Raw genomic sequence first — 24,437 nt, 5'->3', positions numbered from 1 at the left:
GAAACCCTTTCTCGAAAAAAACCAAAAAAAAAAAAAAAGTAAATATTTGTGCACATATGTGCATGGCTTGTTTACTTAGAAATCTTTGCTCATAGGTCAAGAGGCTTCTCCATGATACCACACATGTCTCCTTGGTACAATCAAGCAGGCCTCATTGAGTAGACCCCTTGGAATTCCCCAGTCTCTATAGTGGGGTTCATTATCTTGAAGATTATCAGTGTCTTACATCTCTTGAGAACAAGTGTCTTAGTAAGTGTTGTGGCCATGCACCATTTGTGACTTCTAAGGCTCAGAAACTTGGGGAAATTGTAGGGTCTTGTTTCGAGGCTATTGAAGAAGTTGGTGAATCTGGTAGGGTGTTCTTCTAGGACTTTATTGAGCAGAGTACCAGCATACGCTGGTAGCATACAGAAGGTCTCCCGGGATATATCTTGTTGGCTTCAGTTTATCCTCCCACTATGTCTGAGTCTTGGATTTATGATTCTTGTCACCACCCAGTTAGCAATTTTCACCACAGATGGCCTCATTTAAGTTCAAGTTTTAATTCCGTACATGTCCTCAGAAAGCTTTCTTTAGATTGCATAAATTAATCAGAGTTCTTTAGCAAACTTGATTCAATTTACCAAACCAGTCTATTCTTAGTTTACCTTCTCCTGCCATAGACACTAGATGGAAGTGGACTTGGTCACTGCTATGACCTAGACTGTGTCCCTGACACTCCTGCCTCAGCAGTCTGTTTCCTAGACCACAAGCCTTAATTCTTCTCTGAACTTAAGTGTTTTCCTTCTTACCCCTCTTTCTCCAGCCATACTGGCTTCTGTTTCCTCCAATGTCTCTGCTTCCTTCTTTCCCCAAGGCATTTGCCTGTAGTGCCCACCTCTCACCCTGACTGACGCCTTCTGGCCCTTAACTTAGAAAGGCTCACTTTAGGCAAGCCTCTCTTGATCTGACAAACCTGATTGGTTCCCTCTTGCCATGCTGTGGCTCACTAATTTCTTGTATGGTTATCTGAAACCCTTATCTCAGCAGACAGAGTTCCTGGAGGAGATAAAGTCTCCGTCCTGCTCATCCTTGGATGTTCAGGCTCCAGAATGACATCTAGGGCAGAGAAGGTATGCTGTCAATATTTGTAAGGAAGCCATGTCTCAGTTTCTCCATTTGTGAAATGAGAACAGTGCCTACCACGCTGAGCTGCTCTGAGCACTCAATGAACAGGAAACTGTAAAGTACTTAGAGCAGTGTTTTGCCAGGTGCACGCTCAAGAAGTGTTGCTGCTGTTTTAAAAAGGGAAAGGAAACATGGGCAGCATGTTCACCACGAGCCAGGATGGCTTAGTCACTGGCTGAAGGCAGGTTTGTCATCTTTGAACCCATGTTGGCACACTTCTGTTTCTACATTACTGTGTGACATTTATTTAGTAGGTGGGCCTGGAGTTTTGCAAGGGTTTAGCTGCTGATTTATTAGGTTCTTAGTGTCAGGATCTCTCACCCTGTCCACACCCCAATCCCATGTATGAAATGAGGATACTTGTCCATATTAGGCCTTCTGGCAAGGTCTATGCTGTTCTTTACCATTGCTCAAAAGTCATGTTTACAAGCTTAAAGCTTCTTGGGGTTTGGGTCAGCTCACTTGGAAAATCATTCTAAAGGCCAAGACTTGCTTTTTGTTTTCTTTCTAGTTAGGCTTTATTCTTCCTTAATGACCTCCCTCCCATAAGTTTGTCCGTAGACAGGCCTTACAAATAATCAATACTACACTTTGATAAAACCACCACGGTACACGTAGAACAATATATCTTTCCATTACAGTGTTCCTGTGTTTTCCCTTCAGGGCATCATCTGAGACCTGAGGCTTCCTGTCACTTCTCATGTCTTTCAGTGGCTGAATTTCCTACAGAACCAGAATGGCAAGGTGTTGACTCTCTGAATGGCACAGAATACAGATAAGTATGGATGTTATTATCTGTCTACTTGGATAAGAGTCTATTTTTCTCAAGCAACCAACAATGTTTGCTTATATGTCTACTCATCCAGCAAGCATTAGTGAATTCCTTACTAGTTCTAGGACTACAAGGAGAAGATGCAACCTTTATCCTCTAGATGTCTTCTGTTAAGTGGAGGAGGGCATGTCTTCTGTATAACATGCCCACTGCCATAAAGCATCATGGGTTCTGTGCTAAGGAAACTCTGGCAGGGGCCTGTGGCAAGAGTAAGTTTCCTGGAGAAGTGGCTGGCAGCTGCTGTTCTGGGCTCAGAAGCAGATAGAGAACACCAAACTGCAGCTGGATACTGGATAGTGGACCTGTGGTCTCACCGCTGTACTCCCAACTACTCCATCAAATATGAAGGAAACGGTTATTGGAAAACCTGTAGGTCTAGTGTAGGAAGTAATATCTAAATAGTGTTAAGCACTTCTGAACCTCATCTCTGGCAAAATCACTTCCCCCTGAGGGTTGAGATAAACCTTAGTCACAGGACTCCCCTAACTGTGCCCCTACCATGCTGGTGTGGGTATTTTGCAATACTCAACTCCCGTGAAAAACCGGATGTCAGTCAGAAATACTAGCTTACTTCAAAGGAAAGGGGGAAAATGCACCTGCTATTTTAATGTGTAGAAATAGCATTTGTTCAACAAAACTTCAGTCACAAGACTCTATACTAACCAATGAGGCCCGCCATATCACATAGTAGGTGTCCAACAAATACTTCTTTCAGTTTATTAATTCAAAGCCACTCAGCTTTCTGTCTATCTTCCAGTTACTGCACACTGTCATTTTCTGCATCTTTAACACAGATATAAATACACACATGGGTACCTATGCCATCTTCTACCATGAGAGTGCTGCAGCTTGAGAATGATCATGCCCCCCCCTTGGGGACAAGAAAGCCCAACAGCCATGACGGTTACCTCCTTGCCATTGTCTGTGCGGATACAGTTCTTGTCTGGGTTCAGCTCAGCCACTCGGTCTTGAATCCACTCCACACCAGATGGAATCACGCTTGCTGTGTTACGGCCGGACAAGGACAACTGTTTGGCACCAGCACCCACTAATGTCCATATTGGCTGATAGAAATGTCTCTGAGAAACAAAGTGTTGAGGAGATTTGTTTCCATTTGAGCCTCATCTAAAGAGTCTTAGCTTAAATTATCTCAACTAGACTCCCAATCAGTCCCTCCTGACCCTTAGAGCATCACACAGAGAAGTCCATAGAGGGTTAATTCCTACTGTTGCGTTTTCTCATATATTAACTCTAAAAGATCACCAACCAAGAATACTTCCAAGACCAGCAAAAAAAATGATAAGTGACCACTGGGTTAGTCACAATTTCTCACTGCTAAAAACCGACTTGGTGTTTATTATGTATGTGTTACATATATAAAATATATAGAGAGATCATATTTATCTATCTATTCACATAACTTATGTGTACAGATGGAAAGAAAAATTAGGTCCAGAAGCAATGCATGATTCCTTCAAAGAATGTGGAGATTATAACAAGTCTAGAAAGCTCACTGGCATTTCTGGGGGGTCATCAAAACCTCGCTAACTTCAAACTATGTTCCCACAAAGGACTATAGATGCTTCTGGTCCATTTGTCTTTTCCTTTCTCTAGGGTTCTACACACAAATCCAATAGGTACCATACTCTTATCCATAAAACAAAACATAAATAAGTTCTCATGGTCTGTGAAGTACTCTTGCTTCCGGTCGCCTATTCTTAAACTTCATTAGTCATTAGAGCTCTAGTCTCGGGGAACAGGGCAGGTTCATTTAATGAGTTCATTCACTTGGGCGGATTAAGAAACCAAAAACTCTCCATATTGTGACAATGCTTTCGGCATTTTGGCCAGTCTGGCTGGCCAGAGCAGCCTGGAACTCAGAGGGTGGTAAAGGAGACAGAAGACTAGTTTGAAATCTCCCTAAGGTCAATAGTGGTTGTGATCCCGAAAGAGGAGGGCAGAGCTCTCCAGCTGTGAGAGCTCATCGATTTCAAGTCCATCTTGAGCAGAAAGTGGAAGAAAAACAGCAGCTCAAGGGTTCCCCCAGTCTACAAACATCAGCGCCAGCAATCAGGCCCAGCAGGCATCCAGAGCCTGAGTATGGCAGGCTCTGTCAAGAAAGGTCCCACAAGTGCTTTCTCACAGGGCAGGACAGAGATGACTGCCAAACCTACAGCCAGTCCACCCCCAAGGTGCCTGATCCTGTCTCATCTTCGAAGCTAACAGGGTCAGCCCAGTGAGAATTTTAGTGGGAGAAATGACCGCTCAGTTCCCAGAAGAGCTATACACATTGTAAAGAAAGGCACCCGTGGGAGACCCACTGTGGGTCAGCCACAATACAGTAAGCACCAGAAAAGACAGCCACCTGATACAGCTCTCAGACCACTGCCATTTGAGGTGGTCTTCCTGGGTTGAAATGACTGTAGCATGTCCTAGGGGAGTCTCATTCCCTGACAAAACAGGAATATGTCTTTCTTGACCTACCCTCCTATCTCAAAACAGGCACTGGGCCCACGCGGCTTTCTTCTACCACAGGTACAGACAGATCCCAGCTGGCTCACACCTAGCTTCTCCTTGGGGAAACAACAGGCAAACCACCAACAGTCTTGACTACTTTTTCTGAAGCTTCTGCAATCTTAAACCATTTCCAGGGAACAGTGCTTGACTTGCTCTCCACTGTCCTATGGGGACAGGGTATACTTTTCTTAACCTTGGCCTACCCCAAGGTGAAAATTCCCACAGCACAGGACACCCAGAGGCTACCAAGACAAACACCAAGAATGCAAGTGTTGATGCAAACCTGGGTTGACACTGATTGCTCCTAATTGTTAGAATCTAGGAGGGGAGGCAGAGCGAAACCTTTGCTCTCTCATATCCAACCTCCAGAGCGAGTGTGACCCTGTCAATAGTTTGGGACTACTATCCTCAAAAAATGTGATGGCACACGTGTTTGCTGTTTGAAGCACGCATGCTGTAGTAACCTGTTGTGGCAGCCCTAATGGGCTGGAACTGAAGGGACCCAGAAGGCTTAGCCATCTTATCTCATTCTCAGGTACCCTCCACTCTCTCCCAGTGCTATTTTGTTATTATTTTAAAAGAATCTTTCATACAATATATTGTGAACATATTCTTTCCCCTCCCCAAACTCCTCCCAGATCCCCACCACCTCCTGGTTTGGGTTGTTTTTTTGTTTTTGGTTTTGTTTTTTGTTTTTTATGCCCAGGAAAAGCATTAACCATAAAATGTAAAAAACCATGCACCCACACAGACTAACACATTCACACTGTCACACCTGCCAAGGGACACTTACCTCGCTGGGTTCAACAATGGCCACATTCTCTGCTCCCACTTTCCTCTTCATACGACTGGCCATGGTGATTCCCCCGCTGCCCCCGCCCAGCACCAGCACTTCATAGTGGTTCTTGGCTGTGCAGCAGGCTCCTGTATGCAGCTGGAGGGGTGCAGCCTGCTGAGTGCCCAGCCTGAGGAAACAGGCAAAGAGCCGCGCACGTGGACTGGATACAACAGCAACCAGTGGGGCCATCACCAGGTTAGGTCAGGCTGAAAGGAAGCAGAGGAGACTATGAGCACCAAGGAAAGATCACTCTATGGCCTGAGGAAGGGGAGGCTGGCATCGGATCAGTTCTGGGACCTCCTGTCTTTGCTGAAGTCTGCCTTCCTTCTGGGAAGCCGGCTTCTTGCAAACTATGGGTTGATGGCTACCTATTGGCTCAGCATTCCCTTCCCTTTCTGCCGATTGGGCCATCTAGGACTGTTTGAGAGATGGACCCCTGCCCTTTTATATTTTATTTGTGCTCATATGTGTGCCCATGCGGAGGTAGAGAACAACTTGTGGGGGTCAATTCTCTCCTTCTGCCACATGGGTCCTGGGGATTGACTCGGTCCTCAGTCTTAGTAGCAAACTCTTTTACCTATTGAGCCATCTTGTCAGTCTTTTATGTGTGGATACAAGCTATTCATACGGACGATGGGAAATGAACTCTCTCCTCTACAAAAGCAGGAAGTGCGTTTAAGCACTGAGCCATCTCTCCAGTCTGGCTCCCCCTTTAGAATCTCACTAATCATTTGTCTCTGCCTCCTTGTCCATCTAGGCCACCGTATGTTTCTCTCCAGTTCTCTTCCATTCTCTCAGCACACTCAAATGTTTCCTTGGCTTTTAAGCCCACGAAAGTGGTCTGCAACTAGAGACCTGTCATGGTCCTTGCCACAAGGGTACGTGTGACCTTCCTGAAGAGCAACAGTAAAATAAGAGTCTGACTTTCTGACACTCAGAGTTCATTCTGGTCATGGAAATCAGGGCTTCAGTCCCCAGGCTTTGCTTACCCAGGGAAACAAAGTCAAATCAAACCCATTAGCTGTACAAGCAAAGCCCTTCAATATTTGGAGCAATTTCAAGCAGATGATTAATACAAGCCATAAAAGGAGCCCTATTGGGTATCATAAAGATCATAAAGCTGTAATTTATGTAAAGAATCTGAGCCTGCTGCTGAATGGTCTTTTGTTGTATCAACTTCACAAACAACTCCTCCTTAAGATTCTCTCAGAGACGCTCCTCCCGTTAGGAAAATGAGCATCCACCCTGGGCAGTCAGTTCCTCAGCAGAGAGAACAGTGAAGCTTCTAGAGAGCTGGCCTTATGCTCTCCGTGCAAAGCACTGGCCTCGCATGGAGGACATCAATGACTTGTATGAGTTAAAGGTCTAAGCTTTGAGTCACTATGGTGCCCCAAATGTCCCTATTGGTTTCAGCCCTGTGAGTTCAACCCAGGGTCCAAGAAGCCTTTATTCAAACCCAAACACTCCCTGAAGAGTAATATTCCTAGCCACCAAAATCTGAATGGAGATGACCTATTATACCACATCCACAGACTGAAAACGAGGGAGGTTGAATGGGGCATAGAGGTTGGGGGGCTATAGAACACTGAATCAAGAGATGGAAAGAAAGGAAAACCCTGGAGAAAAGAAGGATGGGGTGGAAGCAGATGCCAGTTTTAATTGGTGTTAACTCAGTTGCAGAGCTTTGGTGAAGCCAAATATTCCTCAAACTTCCAAACTCGAGACCCACAGAAAGAAGAGCTGGCCCACACACCATTGCCTCCAGGGTAAAAGCAATGCAACTACCCCTCCACCCTGCCTTCTGTTTCTTGGGATCAAGCATAAGGAAGTAGCTTCTAATACGGAAGAAGAAAAAAGTGTTACAAAGACATCTCTAGCGTACTTTTCATAACGTAGCCAGCCCTCTTCGAACAGTCTGTGGATGGCTACTGATGACACCCTGCGACAAACAACAGCAGACTCCACTCTGTCCAGAGCCAGTCCTGGCCCTCAACTGTTTCTACTGAGTTAATTTCTGATCTCTCCGATTTTATATGGAGACAGAGAGTGTTCTAAATGACAACTATGGAGGAAAGGTTGGGTTTACATAATTACAACAATGAGTCATGAGATCTTTTAAAATATTAATGTGTACAAATAATATATCAAGTGCTTAAGGTTGGAAAACAAATAAACATACTATATCATATCATATCATATATATGTTACCCCAACAAAGTAAGAGAAAATATATTTTAAAAGGAAAAAATAGCCAAAAGGTTATATTGAATAAGTTCTTTCTCTGGGTTTTATAATACTGGGTGATTATGATTTTTTCTGGTTTTCTGTATGTTATAAATGTTCTACTGAATACATATTTGGCAATAAAATATCCATTTTGATGATAATAAGCGACACTGGTGACATCTTTTCTGCCAGCATTGAACTTGCAAATCGACTACCATTATTGCCCTAACTTATAGGTGACCAGACTGAGGCAGACAGCGTATCTGTGAATCTCTCCAGTCACACAGCCCGAAGGTGGCAGACTGGTCTAGCGCCAGGACTTCTACTTCAAATCCCTCCGTTATTCTATATCTATGATCTTCAGGACAAGCGTATATCAACACTGACCAACCGTGGCTGCTCAGGAGTATCTAACCTTTTGACATTGTGATGTGTGGTTGTCATCTACAAGTGTGTTGGGCCACATTCATAGGTATCCTGGGACACGTGTGGCCGCTGGGATGCATGTTGCACGTTCCTGTTAGGTCTTTACTATCCCCCAAGTCCCAGGTGTTAAAGTTTGGTCTTTAACTTATTGGCACTATTGGCAAGTGGTGGTAGCCCAGGAAGTGTAACCTAGTTGGAGGAAGTTGGGTAACAGAAGGCATGGCCCCAAAGAGGACCTTGGAACCCTGATCTCTAAGTCCTCCACACAGACCCCTGTCTTTCTGCTTCCTAGCCACCATGAGGTGAACAGTCCTGCACAACACACTGGTGCTCTGCCTCAGCAAGGGCCTAATGCAGTGAGGCCAAGTGACAATGGACAGAGATCCCTAGAAACAAGTGCCAAAGGGAACCGTTCCTCCATTACATGACCTCAGATTTTTGTCACAGGAATGGAAAACTGACAGTCAGAAACAACAAAACAGTGTCTGCATGATAATGTTAAATGGGAAGAAAAGATTACTGTTCATGAATTCCCAGCGAGGGGAAAGGTTTCCCATTGTTCTCACCCTGCAGCTAGCTCCCTGGGAAGAGTTTTGTTTCATTTCATTTGTTTCATTTTTTTTAGGCAACCCAAAAGAAGTCAGAGCTAAGTGTCTGGTTCTCAGCCACTCCAGTTTGATTTATCTGACCTCAATTCTTTTGAAACTTGCACAAACGTTTCCCTCACTCAGCCAAGAGAGCCATTTCTGCTTTAATTTCAGTGTTTACCCAGAGTCTGTTTCTGGCTCAGCACAGCTAGGGAAACGCCTTCCAAGCTCACTGTTTCAACTTCATTAATGAACAGCAAGGTGCCCCAGCTGTTAAAGCCATAGTCTCCTTTCAAACACGCAGTTCCAAAACCACACATCTACTAAGGGCATGGCTCATGCCCTAACATACTTGAAATCTTCACATCCTTTTTATTCTAGTGTAGTAATAAGAGCGGCGGGGCTGCGTCCCCGGTACCCCGGCCGCCAGCTAACTTATGCCCCGAAATAACAACACACAAACTATATTCTTTTAAACACTGCTTGGCCCATTAACTCTAGCCCTTACAGGCTAATTCTCATATCCCAATCAACCAATCTCTAATAATCTGTATAGCATCAGTCTTACCGGGAAAGATTCAGCATGTCTGACCTGGCAGCTTGCTTCATGGCATCTGCCCGGGAATGGCCTCTGAGCTCACTTCCTCTTCCTCCCAGCATTCTGTTCTGTTTACTCCACCCACCTATGTTTTAACCTATGAGGGCCAAGCAGTTTCTTTACCTTTTAACCAATGACCTTCCTCCATCATTCTAGCCATGTAACATCAGATCAGGGAATCCAGAGCCATCACCCAGCTCTGTGAGTGAAGAAGAGAAAGCCTGAACCAGCGGAAATATTCATAAGCATAATATTTAAGATCTCACTTTAGAACTATAGTTCACTAATATGTGTGCACATGCATGCATGCATGTATGTGTGTGCGTGAATGCATGCATGCATGTGTGACATTTAGCTCAAAGCTCCTATAACCTTAATAATTTCTGCCTTTGTGCTATTGGGGTGATTTAGGGTAAGACCTCTAGACTCAGCATGGGACTTGTTACCAGAAAAGTCAAACATGATTACAATTACAGGGTTGAGATTTTGAGCCACAAAAAGGAAGAAGTAGCAGTGGGGCTGTAGAGTGTGTTCTGGTAAAAATCCTGAATAAGCTTCTAAGAACTTCCTCAGGGTTACAAACTCAGAGGCTCTGGGAGAGTGCTGTATCCAGAGAAGGCATAGAAGTGCTGTGTTCCCAATACCTTCTAATCAGGAATTCTTGTGTTATATCCTTTATAATAAACTAGTAAATGCCAGGTGAGTGGTTTCCTGAGTTTCATGAGAAGTTCTGGGTAATTATCAAACCTTCAGGGTGATCACAGGAAGTTCTGAATTTGTGTCAACTGGACAAACATGTGAGTCACCTGGGCCATCTTTCGTTGCGGGAATCCAAAGTGAAGACGGTCCGTGTGGCTGAGCATGGAACTCTTACTGTTAATATAAATATTTAATTGAATATTTTAAATACTCTATTGGTATCAAAGAATGGAATGGTATTGATGAGCAAAAAAGATATTTGGTGTTAGAAGCCAGGTCAGGAAACACTAAGAAGCCAACACACATGTCTGACAATGACTTAAACCAAATCTAAAGCAAGAACCAGAACATCAGACAAGTCATGGGAGTGGCAGCCACACAGTTTTAACCAGAAGACAGAGAAGAGAAAGAAAGGCCAAACTCGTCCCTGAAGTCAACAGAGAAGAAATGGAAAGCCCTCGATAACAAAGCAAGAAGGGAGCATAAACCTAACACAACTTCGCAGGCTCCCCACAAAACAGTCTGGAACCCATGCACTTGTTAGTCTGATAAGTGTCTCAACTCTCAGGGTTTCAGAATGAAGCAGCCACTTTTCCTCTGCATTCTTATTAAGTGAAACGCACACTTTAACAAATCAATAAACACGGCTAACTGTGCCTTCATTTGCAAGTGGCACATTCAATATCGTTTACAATTAAATGATACCATGCTTTTAAGCTAGATAAAAATTCCCCAGTTGGTCCTAAATCAATTGAGTGCCTCCTTCAAGAGATGGAAATAGACACATGGACACAGTAAAAAACCCCTGCTGGCTGAGGGGTCAGCAGCTTCCTGGATATCTCTACTTATATCACTTACTGGCAACCTTCTCACAGTTGGCCCTTCCTAAATCAGCAGGACCGACTGCCTGTGTCCAAAGGTCCTGAGTCTCATGTCACTTGACATGCCTCTCACTGGGCTGTGAGCAGCCAGAACACCTAGCTGAGTTCAGACAGAGCTAGCATCTCAGCAAGAATTACCTACAGAATTCTTGATGTAAGATCCATCAACTCTTCAAGCTTGGAGTCAACCCTTGGCTCTTTCAGCCTTTGAGGAAAAAAAAATACATGATTCATTGTGTGGCTTGAGATAATTTCTCAAGCCTTCCCAGGTTGGCCCACACTTCCTGGAGCTTCAAAAAGCACGTGGCCAACCTTAGCTGACCACCATGGCTGAACACTTCCAAATGGAACATGAAAACAAGAGCCGGCAGCTCTTACTACCCACACAGACCCGTACTAAACTACCTTGTACCGCTTTGTGGCTGAGATCCCCTTGAGTTCCAGGTTCTAAGACACATGAAACACACAGTCCTCAACTGCACAACGCAACCAGGCTCGATGTCGTGTCCAGGTATGGAGGACCTGGACCACAATCACATCAGTCCTAAAGCTGCCATTATCTATTGACATCTCTTCACAAAAATAACTTCCTCAAGACAGAATTAAACAGGAAAACACAAAGAAATGCTTATTAAAAAAAAACAGTACCTGTCTATTGAATAACGGTATTTATATTTCCTGTAAGGAAATGCCCAGAATTGCCTCACAGATGGCTCCCTCATCCAACCCCATCTTACCTGAAGTACTGCAGGTAACACATACCGTGAAAGACATGGTACGAACAAGGCAGCTGACTGCTTCCCCTTCCTGACGATATTCTGAGTCCTACTGTATTAGCTACAGTATTTTTTTCTGTGGTTGTGATCATTTGACATTTTGAGACCAAGCTAGTTCCTAGAAAGACTGTCTGTCCTAGGCCCAGCTAACTTCTGGAGACAGAGACGGTCTGGCCTGCCAGCATAACTTGTAGGACATTAATCAAGAACACAGAGTCCGAGCCACCTTGTCTGCCTGGCTTTTACATCCCATGAGGCAACAGTCCTCATATCATCACATTGGCACTAGAAACCGGGCATTCAGAAGCAGCCTCTGCAGCCAGGGTGCAGGGACATGATCACAGCTGTCGGTCCTGATCCACTCAGCCTTTCTACCTGCCTCGCCTCATGACATCGGCTTTTGCTCACGTTCCTCCTCACCCATGTCTATCATCTGACAAAGCTGCTTGCCCACAGGTTCCTGAATGGCCTGCTGTGCCTCTGGTCTCCTGAGAACTGTGGGCAAAAAAATGCCTTCCTTCAGGGCAGCCACCTCATGATCTGTGGTGCTTGCCACACTTGATAAAAACAAATTCTGGGTGCATTTTAATACACCTCCATTAAGATGTGCGTGCCAACGGCTCAGTCAGATGAAAGACTTTACATGTTGAACAGAATTTTGTTAGGCTTCTCCTCCTTAGATGTGTGTGGAGCTGTCAGGTGGCATTTAAAAAGCAATTTAATTACATGCTACTGAAAAATGTTGTAATTACATGGGTGATTGGGCCAAATTTTTGCAGCTCCATAACATAGCTACAGTTTGACTTTGTAATGCAATAATTAATCTAGAAGGATCTGCCACCTGGTGCTGCTTTCCCCTGTCACACTCCACCATCTACTCCAGGGAACTTAACCTGGCGTGTCTTCTCCACCAAGGGAAACCTTCACACTCTTTGAACCATTTGACCTTGGCACGCCAGCCAGGTGTGTTCCTTAAAGCTGGTTAAGGACTGAGGTCTCTGCAAGGTGTAAGATCAACGGGCAAATTCAGCCTCTGACCTATCCTTAGCTCATTGCAATCATGCAGGGGCTGAATTTTCAAAAGTGAGACACAGGAAATATAATCAATATTTTAACTGACAGGGTCCATTCCCTGCATAAAAGTAGATGTGTTAAGTAACATGTTGTTTGGCTAATTGTCTATAATGATCTTCATGAAAAATAGAATTGCATGAAATATCAAGAATGTTCCCAGAGGACTCACTGAGGACCTAGGAAGGATCTGGGCTGATGGGAAAAAAGATGTTTCCTGGCCCCACTCTTAATTTATCAGCCTCAGATGCTGAGGGAACAGAAGAGCTTGGCAGCTGCTGGTAATACAAGCCAGGTAGAAGGTGGACCTATCCCTAGGGAAAGGTTTTCTTTTGTTAATGTTAGACAATTTAGTTTAATTTCTAAGTATTGAAAGTATGCCATAAACATGAGTCAAATCAAATATCAATGATTCTAGAACATTTTTACCTTTTTGTTCATTTTTCTTTAGAGCCACACCCCCTCCCAAGCATTCACCTCTTACCCTCCCATCCCAAGCCCTGTCCGTCAGTCTCTCTTGTCCTCTGACTTCTGATTGGGTCCAGCTAAAGGGAGATTTTAAAAGGATATTAAAGAAAATAAATGGGAATTTATTGGAATGACTTACAGGATTCAGTGCAACAATGGCTAGTTGTGAATGGAAAGTCCCAGAATCTAGCAGCTGCTCAGGCCCAGGAAGCCGGGTGTCTCAGCTCATCTTCTGTATGTGCTAGGACCCCACAACGGGAATGGATTTGCTGACAAGATGAGGGTAAGCAGGTGAAGAGCAAACCCTTCCTCCTTCCTTGTCCTTATATAAGCTCCCAGAAGAACACGTGGCCCAGATTAAAGGTGTACCCTCCAGCCTCAAGGTCTGAATCAAAGGCATGTTTTCTTCTTGCCTCAAGATCCAGATCACAAGTGTGTCCTCCAGTTCTGGATTATAGTTCATTACAGCTATAGTCAAACTGACAACCAAGAATAGCCATTGCACTATTGAAAGCGTGATAGAAATGTCATACACTGTGTTGAAAATCCATTTAGTGAGGACTCAGAAAGCGGCAGAGGAAAACACAGTTCACCTTGGAAAAGCTTCTAAATCTCCACCAAGAGACTACCTTGAATTAGCCAGGTGAGCACGCTTTAACCCTCTAAATCCTTTCAAAACGGAGAGACTTTCGCAGCAGTGAGGGAGCTACCATCATGGGCCATCAAGATAAAAGGTCACTGCTTTGGAAACAGAGGGTGAAGATAATGAGCCAAGGATGTGGACAACTTAAAGAAGCCAGAAAAAAAAAGAAGAAGAAAACAGAATCTCCTTCAGAATTTCCAGAAAGTTCAAGGCCCTGCCAGAAACTTGATTTTAGCCTAGGAGGTCTGTACTGGAACTTTGAAGTAGACTATTGTAAGATAATAAAATCTGCTGTTGGAGTTTGAGCTGCAGCTGATTGGTGCAACAACTGCCCGGCACACACATGCTGGAGTTCCACTGCGAGTGCCACAGAATGGGGGCAGGGGGCAAGCGGGTATGTAGCATTAAGCTGCAAAGTCTGGGGTTTGCTATAGCAGCTTCAGAAAACTAACACAGATGTCATCTCATCCCCACAACAAATCAACAAGAGGTGAGTACTATTGTTTCCAATTACAGATACTGATGCTATCCTTCAAAAGAAGTTAAATAGCACTCCAGTTAAGACTAAGATGTATATGAAACTAGATTTTTGGGAGGAAGCTAATCTCATTACTCTTTCCTCTAGTCTAAAGCAGATGTGCTGGAAAATAAAGATACAAGCATTTCCTGACAACTATTCCTAAGGACATAGCTGAAAAGCTTGATGTTACTCTCTTGGTAGGAAGCACAGATTTTCTGCCTGTCTACCTAACCATCCAGAGCGCCCCAGGGAATGGCAAGAAGAGCCCAGATACTCCATAATTTCAGGAGTGACAGAGTGGTCCATAAAGCTGGAGTCTGAAACCAACAAGAAGGTTCACTCTCTCTGAGAGAAGAGATGCATCAAAATGTCAAAAGAAATGAAGCTTGCCCACAAGCAAGTCCCAAGAAGGATAGGGTAGATAATAAGACTCCAGCGGAAGGAAGGTGAGCCAGGGACCACACATTTTTCAGGAGGACACAGTCTTAGGCAGAGAGCAGAAAGCTTACACATACTATATTCCACTTCAGCTCTGTTGGGCCTGCTGTGGAATACCGATGCTTTTAGTCCCTGGAACTAACACACTTGTTACAATGAACAAGCTCAGAAATATTTGCTAAAAGGAATAAGTTCATTGGTGAGTACTTTTACGAAATAAATTTCTATATCTGACAATAAGGGGATAAATTAATCAGAGGAAACAATAAACCTAGCTACAGTCCTGTAAGTCTGTTGCTAGTCTACTGCATTTAATGAGTGTACATGATAAGGGCCTGAAATTCAAATAAATAATCAGATAAAACAAAATGAGTAGATGTGAAATGGAAAGGGCCTCTGAGAGTAAATGAGGAAACCAAGAAGAAAGGAATCATGTAAGCAGAACAGGGAGGTTATGTCAAGGGCCTGCTGAGCTAGTTTTACACAGCTGAGGTTGAGGTTCACAAAGGAGACTCACTTGGAATGGAAACTAGCTGTGGATGAAAAGGAGGGCAGCTCTAGGGAGATGTGCACTGGGAAGAGAGGGGAACTGGACGAGTCTATGTTCCTGACATTTAGGGTTGAAAGCCGTGATGGCTGTTCTTGGTTATCAACATCTGGAATGAACTTCAGCCTAGAAATGGAGAACAAACCTGTGGGAGTTTTTTTGCTTGGTTTATAATGGGTGAATCCACTTCCAGTCTGGACCTTTGAGATAGGAAGACCCATACCTTTGATCCTGACCTTGAAGCCAGAAGACATCCTTGAATCTGGGTCATACCTTCTGCTGGACATAGAAGAAGGAAGCTTTTGCTCTTTGCCTGTTTGCTCATGTCTTGCTGGCAAGTCCATTCCTTCACTGGCATTAGAGTTTACATCTTTGGGGCTCTAGCAGATACTGAAGACCAGCCGAGACATCCAGCCTCATAGACTGAACAACTTCTGGATTCTTAGACTTTCTATTCATTTTTAGACTAGCTGGACCATAGAGTGTAAGTGATTCTAATAAATTCCCTTTCCATATACATCATAGATAGATAGATAGATAGATAGATAGATAGATAGATAGATAGATAGATAGATAGATAGATAGATAGATGATAGATAGATGATAGAATAGTTCTGCTACTCTAGAGAACCCTGACTAAAACAAAAGCTTAATCTAGAACCAACCACTGTCAACCAGCCAGCATTGATAAAGCAGCAACCAAAGTCCATGCCTGTAGACTAGGCTGTTCATTCAGCTTATGTTTTCCTAAATTCTGAATTACTTGCCAATGTGAAAATGTTTAGAAATATCTCCTAAAACATAACCCTATGGTCTTACTGACAACAAGAAGCCCACATTCACACAGGGAAACACTTAGTTGGAGCTACATGGTCAGTGGGGCCATCTCCACCCTACAAAGGGTTCCAGTTTACTGCCCCACCCAGCCTGAGTGAGTCATGAAAGTTACCTGCTCTGCCTAGCTTGGATTTCAGCTTCTGTGCCCTGCTAATGGCAGTGAGAGCCTTGGAAGTTCTTAATGGAATGGAATTTAGATGGAGAAACTGGGAGAATGAATTGGAGAACTTTAGTTAACGTCAGCATTCCCAGGTGTTTACTCCCTGCCAGGCGTTGTGCTAGGCACAGACAAGAAGCGGTGAGAGTCTGTCTACTTTCACAGCAAAGCCCAGGAATGTAATGATCCATTGAGTGCCTGTTTCAGAACTCTGGGCACCAGCAAAGGTTGAGTCTCAGCAGCAGGAAAGAATTAAATTGAACATGAGACATGATGAAGGAAAACAGCTAGTTATGGGGGTTAAAGGAGGAAGGGTTTGAACCACGACATTAGACCTACTTGTTGGGTTGGGTGTGATGAAAAAAGACAAAAGTAACCCTATGGGATTACTCAGAGAGAAGCAAAGGTCCGAAGCATATGCTCCTTGGATACAGAAGGGATCACATGGGCCTCGCCCCTGCTTTTGGCTCGCCTCCTCTTGAGTAATGCTGGGCTGGCCCTGCCTGCATATACAGGAACTGGATTACTGTATTGTTAACAAATAAAGGAAATGAAGCAATCTCCACTAAGCCCTGCATGCTAGGACTCTATGTGGGCTCTAATCAATCCGGGCATTTGCTTAACTATTTAGCTGTGAAGCAAGCGCTCCAGTTATGGACCAGAACTAACTTGTCCAAGAAAAAGAAACAGTTGCATGCAACACTTCGTAAGGCCTGTAGCCACTCTCCAAGGAGCACTGTTAGAGCTGTCTTTTAAGAGCTAGCAACAGTCCTACCCAGCTATGAACCAGAACAACAACCAGCCACATGGAACCATGTCCATAAGGGTGCAGTAGCAGCACACATAGCTTGGTGTGTGATAATCATCAGCTCTCTAAATGGATTGAAGATCCCCACAAGAAGGATACTGTACCTGGTACTGGAAACTTAGCCAGCTACCCTGGGTGGTAAAGTCATGGAGCTCCATGGAGAACCTACAACCACTACTTTACTAAACCAACATACTCCCTAATAATCTAAGCATGTGTCCTTATACCCACAGATAAGTGTACTCTGCAGCCCTCATCAAAGAATCTTTTCTTTGCAACAGATGGAGACCACTAAAGAAAATCCCAACCAATCAAAATGCAGAGTTATGGAGCCCAGTCCCAATGACTACATCTACAAAACACTCCTGCACATAAGGCTCAGAAAACATATCAGAAGAGGGGGTGGAAAGACTGTAAAATCCAGAGGATCAAGGAGTTTGCTGTGAGATTGCATCTCCTAGGAATGGCAGAAGCTGCCCCTATAAAGTCTCACCAACCTGACTGCCTAAACATGAACTGAACAAGAGAACAACAATAGACTGTAAGTGGGTAGGGGAAAGCCCACAAAGCCTCAACCCTACACAAAAAACTTTAGGCAGCTAAGGAACACTATGGGTGGAAGAAACATTGTTTCCCAGGGAAGATCATACAAGTTGCCTACCCAACTTGTATCCAACACTAAATGGTCAGCCCTGAAAACATACATACACTGTACATACTGAGTATACACACACACACACACACACACACACACACACACAAAACGATAGAGTCCTGGGGATAAAAGGAAGGGCTCGAGGGATGAAAAGGAAGAAGAGAATAGTGTAACTATAATCTCTAATATAAAAAGGGAAATAAAAAAAGTCTTGATGAAGATTTCATAATGAAAAAGTGATTCCTTTTGCTGCTGAGAAATTCCCTCTAAGCTTAAGTACTTTGTTATATTTTTGTGTGTTTTTATAATTTTATAATCACAACAAGCATTATAATGATAGAGCTGACCATTTCACAAAGGAAAAAGCAAAAACACAAAGATAATACTTGCATAAAGGAAAGATTTTTGCCTTCGAAAAGGGAAACTGTGCATCAATGAACTGCATTGCTTTAAATGAAAGTTAAGGGTTTTGACTGGAGCATACGAAAAATAAATAAGCCTTGTTTTCTGTTTGCTTACATTTCCTAATTGCCAGGGGGCTTGAGTCCTCACAGTCTAACGCACAATAAATAAAAACAAATGACTCCCTACTCCTCTATAGTGTGGTTCACAGCAGGCCTCTAGTCAGGTTTCCTATCCAAGGCCTGTGCAAACCCACATGGGCCGAGCCACAGACCCTCTGCAAAGGAAGGTCTCCAGTCAATTAACTGGGTCACACAGCAAGGGTCAGCGGAGGACCAGACTTCCTGAACCTGATATTTGTTTCTTTGTATGGGTGAATGGATGGAAAGAGGGAGAGATGGTGGATGGATGATGGATGGATGGATGGACGGATGGACGGACGGACGGACGGACGGACGGACGGACGGACAAAAGAACGAATGAATGAATGGGTGGTTGAGGAGTCAGGCTGTCATGTAGTCCAGGAAAGCCTCCAAGAGAAGGATAACCTTGGACTCCTAATCCTTCTGCCTCCATCTCCCAAATGTTGAGGTTTTATAGGTGTTTAAGCCACCACACCTGGCTTCCTGAATCGTTAAAATGATCACAATAAAATTACTCATCAAGCCAAAGTACACTGGAATTCAAACGTACACGCAAGAAAGTGAAGAAGGGTGGAGTGTCACTGTAAACAGACTGGCCAATGACGCTGACTTACCATTACCTGGAATAGAGTTTGTAGAGTCTTGATGAGAAAAGAATCTTTAATTACAAGTTATATATCAGTCGTTTGACCCTAGATGCTGAAATCGATCCTTTGGTAGTCAGGACACAATGAGATACACACAGGCACAGGTTGTCAGATTCCCCAAGAGCTCACATCTCTCCTAAGCTGGACCTGATGGCACAGTTAGCCATGCACTAGGAAGCTTTCTCTGCGGGCATACCCTGAGTCAGAACACCCAGGTCTACATTTCAGACGGTACCAGATAGAGCTCATGCTTCCCTTACACTGGGACAAAGGGCTGGGATAGACGGGTTAAAGGCCCCTTTACTTCCTAAACTGCATTCACGTCTCAATGAGGAAGAGAAAGAGGTGGGTGTGGATATTTGTCTACTGAGGTGGGTGTGGATATTTGTCTACTGAATTCTCAGATTGAATTTCTGTGGCAAAGAATGTCTAGGTTAAATACTTGGCCTGCAATATAATCAGGGTGGAAGCCAGACATCCCATTTTCTGCACCAATAAGCACCCTGATTCTCTGGGAAGAAGCTATGGCTAAGTGAAGGGTCCAAGGCATAAGAAATGCATGGGGGGATCATTCGTGGAAAATCTGATATGTGTGGGATAGTGTAAAGTATACTTGATGTATTTCTCATAACAATCGCTGAAGAGGGAATTATTGACCCCATTTTATGAGTATGAAAATGGAGGCTATAGGACCAGAGGTAGGTCACTTTGAGCTCAGAAGTTTGTTTGAATATAAGAGAAGGTGAATTCTCTTGAACTTAAAGACCTTTCTCTATTATTTAATGCAAGCTTAGATTTGAGGGCCTGGGAGAAATCACATGATAATCACCCAAACTTAGACAGCTGAAGAATGGGGTGCCCTTTATCCACCTCGAGTGTCATATGCATGCGCACAGACACACAGACCAATTACAGAACCAACACTTCTATAGAAAGTTCTCAGGGTCTATAACAGAGGTTCAATTGGCATTAGTAGGTTTAGTCTTGGTAATTTTAGTAAATTACTATTCTTTCTCCTAGTTACCAAATCTCCAAAGAGTTGTGTGATGGGTGAGGAGCAGGATGAAAAAAAAAAAGAGGGAAGAGATGTGTATCTAGAAATGCCTTTGTCATGGGTTCTGTCTCCATTCTTTACAAGACATTTCCTATATGACAACGCATCTGATTAACAAGCCTACACATGGGCAAAAGAAACTCCTGGAATCCCACTTTCCTGTCAAGAGGGCACCGACTCACAACAGACCCAAGAGCCTTCACTTGCATTTTGCTCTCCCAAGTCCTAGTGTGTTTATGGAGTTGCTCTGCCAGGCTCAAAAGAAGCTGTTCGTTTTAAACAGTGGTTTCCCAAGCCTCCAGCATAACAAGCTACCGTCTCCAAATCATCCAGCAAACCTTTGATGTACCAGAGTAGGGGACACAGGGGCAATGGCCAACACCGGGAAGAGAAACAGGAGGTCTGGAATGGTGAGATGCCATCCTTCTGCATCAAGTTCAGTTGGGGTGCTTCTCGGGTACGGGGAGGTGTCTGGCTTGTTTTGTTGGGGCGGGTGGTCTTTTCTTTTTCTCCTCCTTATGTGAAGCAGAGGCCCAAAGAAACCCAGATTCGAGGGCACAATGGTAGGTTCAAGGAAGCGTTAAGCCCCAGGAGCCAAGCTGCCTCTCTACTAACAAGGTGTCTAAATTGGGGCCCATTCATTTGTATGAAAGAAAAATCTCTACCTTCACTGCCATCTACTTGAACTTGAACATTTTTCCAGTATTGTGTAGACAGCCAGCTACAGCAATGTTAGCAGTATTTGTGACCTTTTAAAAAGTATTTTCTTACATTACAGGAGGTGTAATTATCTTGAATTCTATATTCTCTAGTATTGCAAACTTGAAGTGGCTATTGCCTTTTAAAAAAACATACATTACATCATGATATTCTTTTAATTCTTTAGCAGCTGTTTTCTTTCATCATGGTCTACTTTTAATTTTGTGCTTTTAAAGTCTTTTGAAGGGGGCTGGAGAGGCGGGACAGTGGTTATGAGCTCTTACAGAGAGAACTTACTTCCAAATGATTGGGGCTCTGTTCCCAGCACCCGGATGACTGCTGGCAACCATCCAGACTCCAGTTCCAGGAGTCTGATGGGTATTGGGCACACACCCATACATGCGAGCGAAACAACCATAGACATGAAATAAAATAATAAAGTTTAAAGAAAAAAAAGGAAAATTTTCTGAGAAAGAGCCCTTCGTTTTTCCCCAGACTCAAAACTGCCCAAGGTACCCTGACACAATAATGAGTCAGAACCCTGGGTTTACAAAACCCTGTACAAAGTCGCCGGCTCTGCTAGAGTCTGAGTCCTAGAAGCTGGGATGGAACTCGGGTAAGTAAAAGAAAGATGAAAAGATTCTACCAAAGAGTCTTTCCCCATTTTGCACCAGTTGCCAATCACCCTGACCTGAGCTCCTCCTCTGACCCCCAGCGCTGGGGCACGTCCCCTGCCTCTCTGCCCTTTTCAACCCGTGCAGGCAAGCTGCTCTCGGTACTGAGGGTTGAGTGACAGGCAACAAGTGGGACTAACGCTCCTGAAATTCCCACGCACTGAGACCATAGGTCCGGGCTTTGTGCTGGGGAGGGTGCCATGGCCATCCTCTCCACATTGCTGAGGCTCGGCCACTGCCCAGAAAGCTCTAGAGTCCACGAACTGAGTCCCAGACCAGGGCGATTCAAGCGGTGGAAGTCAGGACTTGGGAAGGAAGAGAAGCGGCCCCCCAAGCGCTGGGATTGAGCGGAGACAGCAAGCGGCACGTAAGGGGTGACAGCGTCCCAGGGTCCAGGGCCTGAGCTCTGTGGGGTGCATCTTACCGGGCTGAGCGACACCGTGGGCCCCAGCGCTGGCGCAGCAGAAACTTCAGTGGCTCTGGAGCTCGGGCCTCGCTGGGGCCCCGCCCGGCTACAAAGGGGTGGCCGGGGGGCGGGGCGGGGGCGGAGGCCGGGAACCCGGCCGCCACCCCCAGAACAAGCACTCTGGCCCAGGAAAGGCCGCCCCGGGCCTTGCCCAGTCCAGAACCCGGAGCGCGCTCCGGGGAGCAGGCAAGGTCACCTGAGGCATAGGTGGTTCTTACTCCCTGGCCACAGTTTCACCCCGCGCCTCCCGACTGTTCCGGTGCCGCCCAGACGCTTTTCCCACCGGTGGTGCAGATAAAGCCACCACCACTCATGGCCGTGCGGTTGCCTTCCCCAGGAACCTGCTAGACCTGGGGAGTTGTACTTTTGTGGCTGGACTGGTCACGACTCCGCCCCTTCTTGTATGAACTGTTTTAAGGTTTACAAGCCAGAGCCCATGGTCCCATGTGTTAAAAGCAACTGTGGTCCCCAAAGTTGCTACCGTTTCAGCTTTAAAAACTTCAAAGAAAATGCAAATCCCTCCAGCTTAAAAAAAAAAAGTGTAACTATGTTTCTTTTGCACTTGTTTGGTTTTGTGCATTTTAATAGTTTTTGAGCCTCTTATTTCAAACATTCTACCTTCACATCTGGTGACATGGCTATAAATGCAGACTGTGGGCTTAATGGTCACCCCATGACACTTGCTTGCCCCTGCAGCATTGCCTCCTCCGTGACTATCTGCAGTGACCGTTTCCAGGTGAAGAACCTGGAAACGAAACAAAATGTAATCTGTATTTTACTGACAGATCTATTGCTGGAAACGGTGTATTAAGACTATGCAAAATGTCTTAACCCTTGCCATAATCTTATCTAAAACTGACTTTATTTTTACCAATAAAATGTTTCACATACTTGAAAGTTTAGGCAAGGGACAAGGCATCAGTAAAATTGTTCAGGCCTGGGCACAGACAGATCACTGTGGTATGGTACTCCACACACTACAAGAGGCTGCCATCTCCGCTTCCCACCTTCTAAATGCCAACATTGTAGCCCAAAGTTTTGACAAAAATAAAGCTCTACACGCACACATTTCCAAATCGATTACATTTCCAAATCGATTCACCTTACTCTCCATTACTCCTCTTCCTCCTTCCCCATGAAGAAGCCCTGGAGGGAAGGAAGCAAGGGGCTATCTGCATGCAGGGTGTTTTAATGCTGGCGGCTGGAGAATGGCGCTAATAGGTATGACCTAAACCGTTCCCACACGCTGGAGTAGCTGTGTATCATTCTATTATCTCACCCAAGACCCTTCTTTCCATCAGGGAGAGCAGGAGTTGGGACTGGCCTATCAGACATCAAGAGTGAGGGCCGAGAATTGACTCCGCTGCCATTCTGTTTTAATTTTTATTGCATTTTATTCACTTTTTATGTGTGGGTGTGTCCATGTGTGCCCTGACACTTTCTGAAGTTGTCTGTCCTTCCTGGTGGATCACAGGTCATGAGACTTAGAAACCAGGCGCCTTTACCTGATGAGCTATCGCACCAGCCAAGTCATTCTAATCTTTACCTGCTGAGTGTCAAGCAAGCACCATGGCTGCTGTCTGGACCTACACCCGATTCCTGCCCATACGAAGTTCCCAGAGTAAAGAGTGTGCAGTGAGGGAGATGGAAAACTAAGAGAAATATTAAAGGATGGTAAGAGGGCAAAGGGGCGGGCGAGGGCGGGCAGGAGGCTGGAACTACGTGACGGAGGGGCAGGGGCTCAGAGGAACAAACCCCTATTCAAGAAGATCCAGGGAAAAGGAGATACACAGGCCCTGGAAAACCATGCAGACCTGTGCTAGGGAAGGGAGGGCAGGCAGCAGGAATGAGCAGCAATAAAGAATGGGAAAAAGGAAGTCAAAAGTGAAGACTGGAATAAAGGTGAGGCAGAGTGATTCTGAGGGTGTGCCGCTTTAAAGGCACCTGCTTGCAGCTCATTAAGCAAGCCCCGCCCTCATCCCTGAAGCGACAGCTTCCTTGGGTGAATGTGTAGCTAGAGAAGTGGCTTATTCCGCCCCAGCAAACCTTCCTAGCTGTGATAGTTACCCATCCAAAGAGACGCGTCTCCAGCTGCTGTGAGACTGGTTGGGAACTGGGGGCGGGGATTTCTGGACCTAGCAGCACACGCCATCTGCCCTGCCCGACCACCAGGAAGTGCCCTAACCAGAAGGGAAGTGAACAGAAACACAGAGAGTGTGATTCCTTTTTTACATGTGGCCTTTAAAAGGGAGTTTCCGTCTCTCTCAGACTGCTGCTTTCCTCACAACCAAACTGCCTGTAAAATAACGAAAACAGCTATGAGTTACAGGGCAGTCAATTTCCCCACCTGTGCCAGGGAAGATGGAGTTGTTTTCCAGGCAGAAAGACAAAGGGCCCCATCCCAAACAGCGCTCTTGGTTGTCAAGTGTCTACACAGGTATCTCAAATACAAAGTGTTCCATTCCAAACAGCACTCTTGGTAGCAAGCAAGAAATCAGCTGTGGACACCTTGGGTTGGGGTGAGGCTGTTAGAAAGGTTTCCCCAAATGCCACAGTGATGGTGGCCAGGGAAGAGAACCTGACTTGGGGAAGCTCAAAAAAATCACAGAGCCCGAACAGCTTCTTTTTGTTGGCGGTGTTACTTTTTTCTCCTTAAAAAAT

At 44.9% G+C, this 24,437-nt stretch overlaps 1 protein-coding gene across 1 annotated transcript in view; it reads right to left on the bottom strand.

The window, feature by feature from the left end:
* Sqor (sulfide quinone oxidoreductase) overlaps nucleotides 1-21,802 on the bottom strand; it is a 40,313-nt gene extending 18,511 nt beyond the window's left edge. The window contains exons 1-3 of the mRNA XM_005364384.2: nucleotides 21,735-21,802; nucleotides 5,310-5,560; nucleotides 2,908-3,078 (exon numbers count right to left, since the gene is read on the bottom strand). Of these exons, the coding sequence (XP_005364441.1) occupies nucleotides 2,908-3,078; nucleotides 5,310-5,543 (405 nt within the window). The 5' untranslated portion in view covers nucleotides 5,544-5,560; nucleotides 21,735-21,802. The remainder of the gene's footprint in view (nucleotides 1-2,907; nucleotides 3,079-5,309; nucleotides 5,561-21,734) is intronic.
* Between the last annotated feature and the right edge of the window lie 2,635 nt (nucleotides 21,803-24,437).

This window comes from Microtus ochrogaster (assembly GCF_000317375.1).
Source record: "Microtus ochrogaster isolate Prairie Vole_2 chromosome 14 unlocalized genomic scaffold, MicOch1.0 chr14_random_1, whole genome shotgun sequence".
In the NCBI taxonomy this organism is placed as follows: Eukaryota; Metazoa; Chordata; class Mammalia; order Rodentia; family Cricetidae; genus Microtus; species Microtus ochrogaster.
The sequence above is the reverse complement of the archived record's forward strand: the minus strand, read 5'-3'. Positions and strand labels throughout refer to the sequence as shown.